The 14,470-nt window shown below is 38.4% G+C and overlaps 1 protein-coding gene across 1 annotated transcript in view; it reads right to left on the minus strand.

Annotated features, from left to right (window-relative positions):
• Positions 1-109: 109 nt before the first annotated feature.
• Positions 110-14,470, minus strand: part of LMBRD1 (LMBR1 domain containing 1) — a 113,509-nt gene continuing 99,148 nt past the window's right edge. Inside the window, exons 15-16 of the mRNA XM_004423982.3 lie at positions 716-807; positions 110-579 (exon numbers count right to left, since the gene is read on the minus strand). Coding sequence (XP_004424039.1) covers positions 463-579; positions 716-807 — 209 coding nt within the window. The 3' untranslated portion in view covers positions 110-462. The remainder of the gene's footprint in view (positions 580-715; positions 808-14,470) is intronic.

Genomic DNA, 14,470 nt, shown 5'->3' on the forward strand with positions numbered 1-14,470 from the left:
AAGCTGCATGAGGGAACAACAGTTATTCATCAGTTATACTGTGAATGTTATGTTTAGACCATCAGATATAGACACTTTAAAGTTCCACATTACTCTAGAGACGCAAAGGCACAGATACAAGTAATTTATTAGGTTTTTAAAAAGTGACAAAAGAGAATATTAATTCTGGAAGATTTTTAATCAATTCAACACTATTATACACTAGGGGAAAAAAAATTTCCACAAACATTCCCTCGTAAAGCCAGTAGTTTTATATTTACATAGTATTATTACAGCAATTTTAAATGGTAATCTATGATACAATAATGTTACTTCAGAAAACATAAAAAATATAGTTTTTTTTAATAGCCATGCTCCCATTTTTGATGAAAGCTAGTCAGTTCATCCTAACATTAGTTTAACACTTTAAAAATGCACAACAGATATTTAGTCAGCTTTATAAAACCTTTAAGACGGAGGCTGTCAGACGGAATAGACGGAGGGCTCATCGTCGCTGATGTCGGAATCGTCCTCGTCTGCCCCTTCAATCACGGACTTCTTCCCTTTACAACAGGACACGATCAATCCAATCAAGAAGACCTGCAAATTTAAATCAGCTATACGTTATTGCTCAAATCTAAAATCATTCAGAAAGTAATGAATTTAAAATCCAATGGCATTAGTGTAATACAAATGGACACTAAAGGTCAAATCATCCCTGGACGCCTATACTTACCCCAAGAAAGGCCCAGTTACCAAAATAGTATGCAGCACTGAAGAACCAGAACTTGTGAAGGAAGAGGTACGTCCGGGTAACAGTGCACTGATCTATAAAAGCAAATAAAGACTACGGTGAGATCATTTCTCGCCCGACATGAGCTATCAATACCACATCTAAAAGGCTATTAACCAGAACTAATGACCCAGGGCACACAGGCATTAAAATCCAGGTTTGTCTGCAAGCCTACTCTTGCAATCACCTTAATACAGTTGAAATTCCCAACTAATATGACATATTTTAAAAAATGAATGGCACTAATGTAATCCTGGCTCTTAAATATAAAAAAGTTACAATGGCTAGTTCAATTTATTTAAAATAGAAAAAGCATTTTAACCTGGAGTGCCAAATATGTCCTAAAACAAAACAGATAAAGTTTTCCTGATGAACATTAAAAAAAACAAACAAACAAGGTAATCATATGTGGTTCGTATTAAGTTGTACTTTTCTAAGAATTCAATTCTCAGGACAGCTCAAACTTGAGAGCTTGAGTTTTCTTTTTTTTCTTTTTTTTTTAATTTTATTTATTTATTTATTTTTTCCCCCAAAGCCCCAGCAGATAGCTGTATGTCATAGCTGCACATCCCTCTAGCTGCTGCACGTGGGACGCGGCCTCAGCATGGCCGGAGAAGCGGTGTGTCGGTGCACGCCCGGGATCGAACCCCGGGCCGCCAGCAGTGGAGTGCGCGCACTCAACCACTAAGCCACGGGGCCTGCCCATTTTTTTTTCTTTTTAAGAATGCTATTGTAAAGACGGCTGCTTCTGCTAAAGAAACACAAAAATCATTGTTTACTGATAGCTTACCATTTGAATTTTAGATAGCATTATAGCTTGAATTAAAAATATATCATATTCCTTCAAACAAAATGTAACTTTTAAAGAGAAAGTGGCAGGGCAGCTGTTTGATATTTGTGTTAGACTCCACACTACTTTTATCCAAATAGATTATTTCCACTAGGTTACAAAGTCCCTATAACGACATATATACAATAAATGATGTCTAAGGAAATACTTGTTTATTAAAACCATTTAGAAAGGTCTGGGGTAGCACAATATAATGTAACTGATTGAAAAATCATATATGCTGCAGCTAACAGAGGATTCCAACCTCACAAATTTCAGACGGCCTTTATCATTACAGAATAAAATCCTTATCCTCAAGGCAACTTCTCTTCAGTCTATTAATTACAAAAGAGATTATGATTTCTGCATATTTTTAACCAAAATGGACAATGGCAAAAAGTCCTCCGTGCAATTAGGAGACCAATATCACATCCTACTGCTGATTAAGAAAATACACTGTTGATTTCTAATTTTATGAACTCTCTCCTCAGCTTCAATAACTAAGTGCTATCTTCTCTTAAAACATAAAATTGAGCTGGGAATTTTTATTACACAAGGGATCTACTAGTACACTTTATTTTTTTGCATGTCACATGGTTTTCTGAAAAGTAGCATTTAGGTTCTATTTCATCCAAACACACGACCTGATATGTCAAGCTTCACATGTGTGTTATGTAAACACTCAAGACAATCCAGCTCTGTCCACTCTAATCCCTCCCTCTCTTCTTCAGCACTTACTTCTGAACTGCTCAGTACCAAACTGGACACAGCGGTCTCTTTCTCTGGCAGGAAAACATGCAGTTTGATAGAGAAGCAACCTCTTCCTTACACAAGCAGGGACCACCAATCTAATGCTGATCTATTGATCCCCCAAGTGCCTCCTTCATATTGTTTGCTCTCTTTCTTAATAGAAAAGTCTAGAAGAAATATTCAAAGTTCCCTAAGAAAAACCAAAAGGGCTTCAAGCAGCAGTGGCTCAGCAAATGCTCCTCTCCCCCCACACAGTCATTGGCACCCAAGATGACAGCTTCACACCGGGCCTGGGAGCTCCGTCTCGTAGAGGAGACCCCTAGACAGGACACCATCAGCCATTTCCTCTGTGCCCCCAACACTTCATTCTCACCTCCACTGCAGAACTCGCTTCACAGTAACAGAACTCTTCAATCTGTCACTTTTCCATTAGATAAGCTTGAGTATTCCAAAGTACCCAGCAGAGCACCCAGCATTCATATTCAGTATGACGACTGAAGTAAACTAAAATTTTTTAAAAGGGGTTATTTTATTTAAAAATCATATTGCTAAATAACACATTTTCTCATTTCTTTTAACTCAAATCTGACAAGACTCCAAGGGTGTCAAAACATGACACTTGTATATGTCTTGACAAAGAAAGTATAACTAAAATATCTAGCACAACGAAGGAAGAGCCCAGACTGGTCTTTGACAGACGTGGTGTCAAACATCATCTGGGCGTTTTCACCATTGCCCATTCATTTCGTATGAACGGGCAAATCTGCACCGTTGCTTGTAAAATGTGGGACATCACCATATTCCTTACATGGTGGTTCTTAGGACCAAGCGAGGTGTATCAGAATCCCCATGCAAAGTGGCAGTTAATATCAACTCTCTTCTTTTCCCTTTTTCAAGTATAAATGATCCCATGATAAAGAACACAGTTCTCAAGAGCTGCCCAAATGGTTGCAAGAGAAACAACTGATCTTGCGAGTTTAGAAGGAGATGTCCGAGAGCAGGAAGGAAGGTACCTGCTCAGGCAGCAGTATCATGACCCCTCTGTGCATGTTCATTATTTTCCTGACTCTACAGTTAAATCAGATACAAATGGATTTTGTGAAATTCAAATGTGTGTAATTCAGTAACAGGATACCTGCTAAAGAGTAATTTACCATTAAATAAAAATAACCAATTTGAATGTTTCAAAAATGAAGACAGGGACAGGCTGGGACTTATGCAAAAAATGCCTGTTCACAATTATTAAGGATGGTATCTTCCATGGCTTAAGTATGTACAAGTATAAACCTGTTTGAAAAAAGTCATTCAGCCTTCTCAACATTGCTAACACTCTAAACTTAAAAGTTCTATTACCTATTTTCATACTTAAAGATATTTTGGGAGTCGAAACTTGACTGAATTAGAAATTTCAGGGCCAGAACAGGAATTATAAGACAGAGGCTGAGCTGGCAGAAGCAAGTAAAATCAAATCATTTTTCCCTAGAGGTCTAATAATCCACTCAGTGTTTGAATTGGCTTATACTCACTGCTTCTTTTGCCCACCACAAAGAAGATATCTTAAGTATTTTTCCTATCACATTATTTTACATTTTTACCATTTTCAAAGGTTGCAGATTCAACACAAGCCTTCTAAAATAAGATACAAAGGTGAAATCATTGTTAGTGTTCTGCTTTGTTGTTGAGAAACAACACTACACCACAAATCCACACACACAATGAGTATGTAACAGCTCTTTACAGTTATCATCATATGTATGTACCATTATATTCATATAAAATGGCATATGTCCACAGAAGAACTCTGGCTAATAAGCCCATGCATATATTTTACATTCAGTGATGACTCTGCACTGAACAAACGGAGGGGGCTTCTCTCCTCACCATCTGCCACCTGCCAGCTGCTCATCTGAATCACAGAGATCTAGGAGGCCTACAGATGTCTTTCCACAGGTATCTAAAAAAATTATAAGTATTTTGAACTTGGTTTGACCTTCAGAGTAAATATAACTGCTGGATGTTTCATTTAGAGATTCCAAGTCAGAAGCGTTCTAAAATCAGAAGTGTTCAGGAGACTTCTGACTGTTGTTCCTCAAAAGGACACACAAAAGTTCCAATTAAAGAGTGCATGTTAATAACGAAAAACTAAAAACAGGGGCTCAGACACAAATTTGTTTTTCTGATGACAAAGTAGCCACACAAAAAGATCAAAACTACAAGAGCCTGGAAAGGGACGTGGAGTACCGGAAGGACATCAAAGCTTCCAGCACCCCCCGTCTCTTTTCACTGGCGTCAAGTTAGAAAGCGCAATTAAACCTTGTGTCTGTGTGACAGCTGCCTTTATCAACATACCTGATACATTTTATATTATTCTCTCCCGTTGCCTTTTAGACTACTTGTTATGTCATTGCTAACGTTTGTTGACTGCCACTAAAATAACTTTGGTTATTAACTAAGATAAATAGCACCTTCTACTTTAAACATATTTTTAAAAAGAACATTTAGAGTTGATTTAAGCCTCAATATAGTCATCATTATGTTATATCTGCACTTGAAATCAACTTAAAATTAATTACACTCCATATTTGTACTTTATTTATAAAACGAATCCTTATATTACATATACATATATAGAGAGGGCATTTAAGAAAACTCATGCACCACGGAGAATAAATTTTAGAGCAAATATTTTGTTTGATTAGTGATAAAAAAACTGGCAGAAGATTGGACTATTTAGAATGCCACTTCATTTCTCATGGTTGTCCAGAATTATGCTAACTTTGGTTTCTGATTAGGGTCTTGCTATTATTGAATATTTATAATAAACATATAAACCTTAACCGTATATTGGCTAAGGAGCTTGGACTTTATTGTGATATGATTAGGACTTATTTATCAAATGGTTTTAAGAAAGGGAATAACATGAGTGAAGCATAGATTGGCAGAGGGGATTGAGTAGAAAGAGGCTCAGTAAGTCAGGAGACTATCCAAGTGAAAACGTGAGCTGTCTGGACAGAGGAAGGTTGGATCTGAGAGGTTTTTAGAAGTAAAATCCCAGTTAATCATTGTTTTACTGTCAAATGGATTTATAGCATATAAATATATAGACATAAAAAGATTTGAGAAACTAGCAACATACATGCAAATACGAAAAGAGAGGGAAGAAAAAAATTAAAATATGTAATAAAAACCAAAGTTGTATATTTATCTTAAAATTTAACAAATGGCATACCGTTAAATCAATGTTTTGTTAAATCTCACTGGGGGAGCTGGGTAAAAGCAAAAGAAAGAACTGGTGAACAACAAAAATCCCAGGAATTCTAAAGGACGTAGTTTTATTATAGTTTATGAACACACAAACCGTATCAGGCTAATAAATATAACACCTGTCAGATGTTTGGCATTAAAGAATGAGTTTTATAATGACTATTTTTAAGATCCAGTATAACTTGTGTTAAGCTCTGCTTAAATTTAAGTAAGTTTAAGGTATTTCAGAGGTGCTAAAAATGTATTTCTCCTTTAAAAAAGAATACTAATTTCATTTGTATTACTAACTGGCTGTATAAAACTTACAAAAAGGAGTTATGAAAGTAAGCATTAGCATATAACCTTAGAAACAATCACAAACCATATCAGTGAACCCTAAATTAATGAGATTTACTATCTATTAGTCTAAATTATCCAAGGATAGTCAACTACAAAACAATTGTTTATTACTTTATATTTTTCATAAAACAATAGTATTTTACAGGGTGTAGCAGAAAATATTAAAGTGAGAGAGAGAAAACTGAGATTTAGTTCTTGAGTCTGCTGCCACTTATATACTGTGAGATTCTGGGGTGAGTCATTTGACTTGTGTTAGTTCTTTAGAAGTGACATTGAGACAATATCCTCTTGTGGTGGAGAATGATAGGATAGACTGGCCTTCTGATAATTAAATAGAGAGAGAAATCTACATGTGATTAAAAAGGATTGCTGTTTTAGGAATTAGCAACATTAAGCAAGAATCTGTAAAGCAGCTGAGAAGTTTCACAAAATTACCTCGGTTGGCTCTTGGTGTGGACCCCAGAGATTTCAGGAACCTCACACCAAATTAACTCACTACACTGTTTTAGTTGAACTCCTATCCACGCAATCAAAATGTCACCTAGAAAAAGAACTTCGACATCAAGAGACTTTCTGGATCTCAAGCAAAATCCAAGAAAAATGAGGCTCTGATCAATAGTTAATTTTCTGGTCTGCATGGCACCCTCACTTGACAACGGACACCATCCATCAGGCTCTCTCAGCTGGACAATACCAGCCAATACGATCAATGAGGCCCTCGTTCTGACTCCACGCCTACCCAGAAACCAGGTACTATAAATTTGGTTTTCCATATAGATTCTCTCTCGATGGTGAGAATTCACTAACCCTGAGCCCCTATTTTCTTCAATAGTTATACTTTCTATGGTACTTAACTATGAAGAACTATTTCAACTGTTGAAAACCAAGCTTTCTGATTCAAGATGACAGACCGAGCATAGTCATTCGTTTCTTGTCCTTCCCAGGACCTCATTAAAGTTATAGTATAAGAATAAAGCCAGGGGCAACCTTTTAACAGCAGAGAGAATGGGAGGAAGGCCATCAGGTGACGAGAGACTTCAACCATAATCTGGAAGGTGGGAAGCCACATTTAAAAGACATCCAGTGAGGGGCCAGCCCTGTGGCCTAGTGGTTAGGTTCAGCACACTCCACTTCGGCGGCCCAGGTTTCCGGGTTTGGGGCCCAGGTTCTCGGGTTTGGATCCTGGCACGGACCCATACCACTCGTCAGCCACGCTGTGGTGGCGACACACATACAAAAAATAGAAGACGACTGGCACAGATGTTAGCTCAGGGCTAATCTTCCTCAGCAAATATAAATAAACAAATAAAAGGTCTCCAGGAAAAGAGCTGGCTTCCTTCCCGTTTATTTTAAGATATAACTTAAGGATCAAGAAATGTTAGTCACAGAGTTCCCAATGATGAGGATTCCTAGTTCCTGACACTTAAATACAAATTAACATAAATACGAATGGATCATCAGATACATACAGAAAACTATCAGCATGAGGGGACAGAACAAAATAAACAGAATTATTCCAAGATAAACAGAATTGTAATTTTACTTAAAGGAAACCATTAAGAAAAATGTTTAGTATCATCAGATATTGAAGACATTACATCCATAAAACAAGGATGCTTGAAAAAGAACAATCAGAACAATAAAGTACTCTAGGAAAGCAAGAATTTGTTATATGAAATAAAAAATTCCAGATATAAGTTGAAGATCAAGTTGAATACATATCCAAGAATCTAGAGCAAAATGGGCGCCAGAAAACATGAACTATGAGATAAGACAGATGATCAAGTGAAGATATCCAGCAACTGGTGAACATGAGCTCCCCAAAGAGAAAATGAAGAAAAAAACTATCAAGTTAGCTTCAAAAAAAGAAACAGACTGGCATTAGATCTCTCACCAGTTAAAAATGAAAGACAAAATGATGCAATGCCTTTAAAGTTCTAAAGAAACAATTTCTTATGTAGAACTCTAAGCACAAACTACCCATCAATTGTATCAACTGTGAGGACAAAATACTTTTCAGATATACAAGGACCTTTCAGATATATATTTCACATAAAGCATTTCTTTTTCTTTAACTCTAGCAAAACTGGGGGCTTGGGGGAGGAAATCAAGAAAAAAGAAGATATGGTTTACAATTCATCAGAAGTCTAGTGAACAGAAATTTTAACACTATAGCTGAGCAGCAGGAGAAAGCAATTGATTAAAATACGAAAAGGAAGTCAGCACGTGCTTAGAAGAAAGTAAATACAACGGGTTTCATCCAACAGATAAAGTGAGCAAGAAGCTACAAGATACTAGGTACAATAACAGCCTGTGTTACTTTAATAACAGTTTTCAAAAAGAGAAAAAAAGGAATATGAAAAAAACTTGATTCAATTCCACAAATGTTTGAGGGAGACAGAAAACTATATATATTTTCTTAACCTCAGGAAGTTTACATTCCTATAAAAGAGTAGCATACAGATAAGATACATGAATGACTATAAATTAAGACAGAGCAAGGTAATGTCATAGGAACTGTATAAGCTACAGGAATTCAAAGGGAAAAAAGAGACTGCACACGTGTCCAGAGGTTCAGAAAGAGGTTCACATTTGAAGTCAACCTGGTAGGATGGTCAGGACTCTGACTGATGGAAATGGGAGCCGTGGGGCAGAAATCGGCTGTCACATGTCAAGAACAGAGAGTTGAAAAGCAAAGGTGGAAAAGATGGCTATATTCAGAGAATGTAAGGAAAAAAGCTAGAACCTTGTAGGATGGGTTAAATAGTGGTAGTCCTTCAAACTCAGACGGAATTTATCAGACGATGAGGGGGAGCCTGTAAGCTTTCTACTGGAGGAACGGCATTATCAGAGTACTTTAGAACAGTGGTTTCCACCGTGTGATTCCCAGACCAGAACCATCACAAAATTCTAGAGGCCCACCTCACAGCCACTGAATCAAAAATTTTGCAATCTATGTTAACAAGCCTTCCAAGTGATTCTGATGCATGCAAAAGTTTGATAGACACCGCTTCAGAACAATTAAGCCAACAGCACTGTGTGTGTGGATGAGCATGGAGCACCAATCAAAAGGTACAGCAATTCACGTGAGCTGTAATTCAGGTGAGATGAGAGGGTCATTATGGCAACAGACTCTGCATCCCTTAGCAACTGATTAGGTGTGGACAAAGAGAGAATGAAGATAACTGCGCTCTGATGAAGTGTTACCTGGCCCTCCGAGTGTGGGTGGGAGTCTCACTGGAGTGAGCTGAAATTGGTAACAGAATTGTGGTAGGGTAAGAAATACTGAAGTCAGGAAGTATGGTCCAGAGTCCTTATCTAATAGTTTGTACTGTCTTCCCCGAGAACTATGCAGTCTACACATCTTTCTAAGCACATTACCAAAATGAGGCATGGCCCTGTACATGATTTTCACAGGATTGATACGTCTCCTTTAGAGTTACCCACAGATAGCTAACAGGCTAGCATCTTTTCCTTGCTTTCTTCCTTGACCCTGGGGTGACGCCCTAACCCTCACACCTCACCACACATGCTCTCAGCCATAAGGGAAAGCTAAGGAAAACGGGCACTGACCATGGGTGAGACTGAGAAGTTACTAGGTTATCCTATTAGTTCTCAATTTATGAAGGAATATTAAGAACAAAACAAAGTCAAACAGGCTCAAAGAAAAAAAAGGATAACCTTAATAGCCGCAAAGAGATTTTAAAGACAACTGTCAAGATATGATCAAAAGTGGAATATAAAATATTAAGCAACATTCTAATTAAAACTCTGAAGGACACGGGCACCATCCCTGACTGCTTTCTCTCTCACACCCACACTAGACTCCTCAGCAAGGCCTCCTGGCTCCCCTCCAAATATACCCGGGGTCCGACCACTTCTCGCCACTCCCACCACCACCACGAGCCCCCCTGGATTCCTGCAAAAGGCTCCCTAACTGTCAACTTGCTTGTGCTCTTGGTTTATTACGCTCCATCTCAGGGTTGGCAAACTATAACCCAGAGTGAACCTAGCCCGTCCCTGGTTGTTCTGTTTTGCCAGAACACAGCCACAGCCATCCATAATGTGTCGTCTCTGGCAGCTTTGGTGCTGCAATGGCAGAGCTGAACGGTGTGAGGGACTACTGTGTGTCCCACAGAGCCTAAAGTACTGACTATCTGGTCCTTTACAGAAAAAGTTTGTTGAGCCCTGGTCTACATGCAACACAGCAGTCAAAGTGATCCCTCAAGAACCTCAGTCACTCATCTCTCTCCTGCTCACCACCTTCCAGACACTTTCCATCTGAGAGCAAAGGTGAAGTCCCTGCCCTTGATGGCCTGCTGCTCCCCCAGCCTCCCCACACCCCTCTGCACTTGCCCTTACTTCTAGCAGGAAGCTTCTCCCAGGCACCTGCCTTTGCTTCTCACTTCTTGAAGTTGTCTTGCTCAAATGTCAGCTTCTCGGTAAGAATCTCCATCTACTCTACTCAAATCCAAACCATCCTCCTGGGCACCACTCCACCTCCTCTGGCACTCTGTTTTCTCCATTAACACTTTCTACCTGACACACTTGTTTCTCTCCTTGTACTAAGTCAGCTCGTGGGGACGGGAATACTGGCCTGTTTTGTTCACTGCTGTATCACTAGGACCTACCAGAATAGCGCTGGCAGATAGCAGACGACAATAAGCGTTGATTAAATGAAAAGCACAGGAACAACAGATAGTAAAGTTAAATGATCATATTGAGAAATTAAGACATTACAATTTTAATTAAAAAATTAATACATTTATAAATTTATCTTAGAATTTCAAGACAAACAGGACAGTGAGTCTCTATGTTAGTAAAAAAGATGTCAATATTATCACAGTTCTAACAGAGTTGACTTATCCTCATCTTATAGACTAAATCTATCCTTAACTTTCCCATCCCCACCCCCAAATTTGCAGACTATAAACCAAAAAGACCATATAGTTATTTTTAAAGACCTCTGCCCTGTGTGCTTGAGTGAGGAAAAGAATGACATATAGTCTCCTGAACTGGATCCTCTTGTTAGTCACAAAATTCCAGACAGCTAAAATTAACTGGCTTCACTTAACATGGGGTAGGAGGCGTTAAACTGATAGTCCATATTCAAACCTGCCTTTTAAATCAACAAAGTAAGTGTCAGGTCCCATTGTCATGTCAGTTACATTTGTGGACCACCCACCTGGGCACACAGCGCCACAGGAGACGTGAACATACACTGTCATCACACAGCGTCGGTGTCCCTCTTCAACCTCAGCCCGTAAACCTTCGTTTCTAAGGAAACCCCTTGACCGCCTTCCTTTTCAGCCTGTTAAAACTGGCCTTTCTTAAAATGAACATTTTATTTATAACTGTATAAATCACACACCAAGTGTCAACTAGTGTGGTAACTCTGTTAACAACACTGAGTTTAAACAGAACTAAGACTCTCCTGCAAAACACATTTTTCAACTTTTTTTGCTTATAGGCCAAAGTATGGGTGGGTGGGTAAAAAAAATCACCTGAACCCATTGCTAGTGATAACGTAAGCACTCGAGCAGTACTGCTTAGTTACCTGGACTTCTAAATCAATTTCCTGGAACCTCGGAAGTTCAAGTAGAAAGAAACTTTCCATATTCTGGGAAAAAGGTGGTATCAAGAATTTAAGAATTAAATTTTTTCAAAGTCTCAGTAACTACCCTCCCCACTCCCACTTTCAACAAACTGAAAGGAAAAAAGTCTTCTCTAAAATCAGTATCTACAAGGCATGCATCTGCCTGTCTTGTCTCTCACTGTTTTCGTTCTTTAAAAGGCTTAACAGTGTTTTTTCTTCAATTATAGAACAAAAGCTAATTATTAAAAAAGAGTGAATATTTACTTCTTGTCTTTACTCCAAATTTCACTTCCTGAGGTACAGCCAGACTTTTAGCCTTTATGTGCAACAGCATTAAAAATGAGATAATATATACACTCTCCCACCTAGCAGCATATGATGTGTATCCTTCTATGTCAGAACATATAAAACTGCATCCTTACACTGTATGTAATGTTACTTCAAGTGTCCTCATGGATGGAGAAATGTCCAGTGGTTCCTTTTTGTTTGCTACTTCTTCTCTAACCTTGGTGGGACTTGGAAACTGGTCAGCTCTTGGAAGAGCAACAAAATGTGAATATGACTTCAAGGTTTCCATCTGAGTGAAGAGTTCAGAGCACAGAAAAGGAAAAGGACGACTCCTCCATCCCAAGCCAGGAGGCTGACAGGTGGGGAAGATAAGTGGAAGAGGGAAGGAAAGCAGTTCAATCTTGGACTTGAGGTTTGAGGGGCCAGCAGGACACGCATTTCCATACAGTTAAGCTAATAGGCAGTTAGAAAATAAGAATAGAAATTTAAGATTCTGAATTTCTTGATTAAATTATTAAATCCCCCTTAAATTTTTCAGCATGACTAGGCTTATCTATTGTCAACTGTCAACTCTCCAAAACACCACTAGAAAACCTCATCATCTAGCAAAGCTAAGTTTATTAGACTAACTACAGCGAGACAGAACAAGGGGCAAGACCGAGGATATTTACAAGGTTTAAGGGGTTGGGGTGGGCTGGACCCCTTTAATCAAGGTCTTGCAAGGTGGGGCACTGGTTAGAACCATGCGAAGTTCATAATACACATTTTGGATTGGTGGACACGATGACCCAAGAAATTGTGACGCAAGTCTCATTGAGCAAATAATCCTGACAAGCAAGCTATTTTAGCTGCTTCACAGTTAGGATTAAGTCATTTCCTGAAGCACGCAGATAAACTATTTTTGTTCATTCTCAGTATTATTTAACATTTGTTGTTAGTGCCATGGAGTGGATTCCGACTCCTAGTGACCCCGTGGACAGCAGAGGGGAGCCCTGCCTGGTCTTTCGGCGCCATCCTCTCCCCTTCTGGTGCTCTATCAGACAATGCTCTGCTGCTATCCATAGGGTTTTCATGGACAATTTTTTCGGAAGTGGGTGACCAGATCCTTATTCCTAGTCTATCTTAGTCTGGAAGCTCCACTGAAACCTCCACCATGGGTGACCTTGCTGGTATTTGAAATCCCAGTGGCAGAGCTTTCAGCATCACAATAACACACAGCCGCCAGAGATGACAACCAACAGATGGGTGGTGTGGTTCCCTGACCAGGACAGGAACCTGGGCCACAGTGGGGAAGACCACAAGACCTTAACCACCAGACCACCAATTATTTAACACAGGGACAGAGAAATATGTCTGTGCCCAGAATTGCTGAACATTAGCAACATTATATTGGTGTCAGTTCCCCACATTTTATGGGATTAAAAAGCTTTTAAAATTTATTGATAAGCATTTGGGAATGGTTTAGAATTTAGTCTATTATGAATTGTTAAAATAAGGTACTCTGGAATGGACAATATGCTGGAGTTAGAGTAAATTTGGAAAATATCTAGAAAAAAGAAGGCTGGGTTGCTGACACTATCATAAAGAACTACTTTGATTAGAAAACCCACCTGTTTCCACTTACAGCTTTCCAAGCAAAAGCTTCACATTACAAAAATGCAAATATTGCTCTATCATTAAAAATAGGTGAGAAATTTATAGAAGAATCTTAAATTCTTTAAGAAAGTTGGATTATAACACCAAATACAGAACACCATCTCTGCATTAAAAATGGTGGCTTATTTAAAAATATGAAAAAATTCTTCAGGAAGTTTTAAAGTACTATGTGCTTTCAGAGAAGAGGTTTAATTTCTGAAGAGTTTTTAATATGTTCTTTGTGGATTTAAACTGCCCTTTCACATAGAGCCTCAAAAGGAATAAATTCCACAAACCTAGGCAAAGAACGACTCATTTTACATGACTGAATATGTCTATAATTAAATCAAGGTTTATCTGAAGCTCAAAATTTATATCAGAAGTGACAGGAAAATTTGGGAGATGAATTATCTTGTAGCAGATTCAAAATTAAAAATAAACAAGAAAGATTAACTCACTTTCATAACAAGTTATACCTTTTAATATAAATTGCTTAGAGAATTACCAGATAGCATTGTATTCACTAACTTTCATTGTATTAACTTTTTTTTTTTTTTTTTTTGTGAGATCAGCCCTGTGCTAACATCTGCCAATCCTCCTCTTTTTTTGCTGAGGAAGACTGGCCCTGGGCTAACATCCGTACCCATGTTCCTCCACCTTATATGGGACGCCGCCACAGCATGGCTTGCCAAGCAGTGCGTCGGTGTGCGCCCGGGATCCGAACCGGCGAACCCCGGGCCACCGCAGCAGAGCGCGTGCACTTAACCGCTTGTGCCACCGGGCCGGCCCCTGTATTCACTAACTTTTATGTTCAAAGTATTTTCTGTCATTTTGTACGGCAAAATATATCATGTTGAACCACTGGAGATATAAATTTAAATTTATGGAATTAAAAAAATAACATATAAGTTTAAATCTTTAAAAGTACTATATAATGTATAATTATATAAATAATATAATGTATGATTCCCCCAAAATGGTAATTAGAAATGGCTAT

This window comes from Ceratotherium simum, chromosome 13 (assembly GCF_057802395.1).
Source record: "Ceratotherium simum simum isolate JZ-2026a chromosome 13, ASM5780239v1, whole genome shotgun sequence".
Taxonomy (NCBI): domain Eukaryota; kingdom Metazoa; phylum Chordata; class Mammalia; order Perissodactyla; family Rhinocerotidae; genus Ceratotherium; species Ceratotherium simum.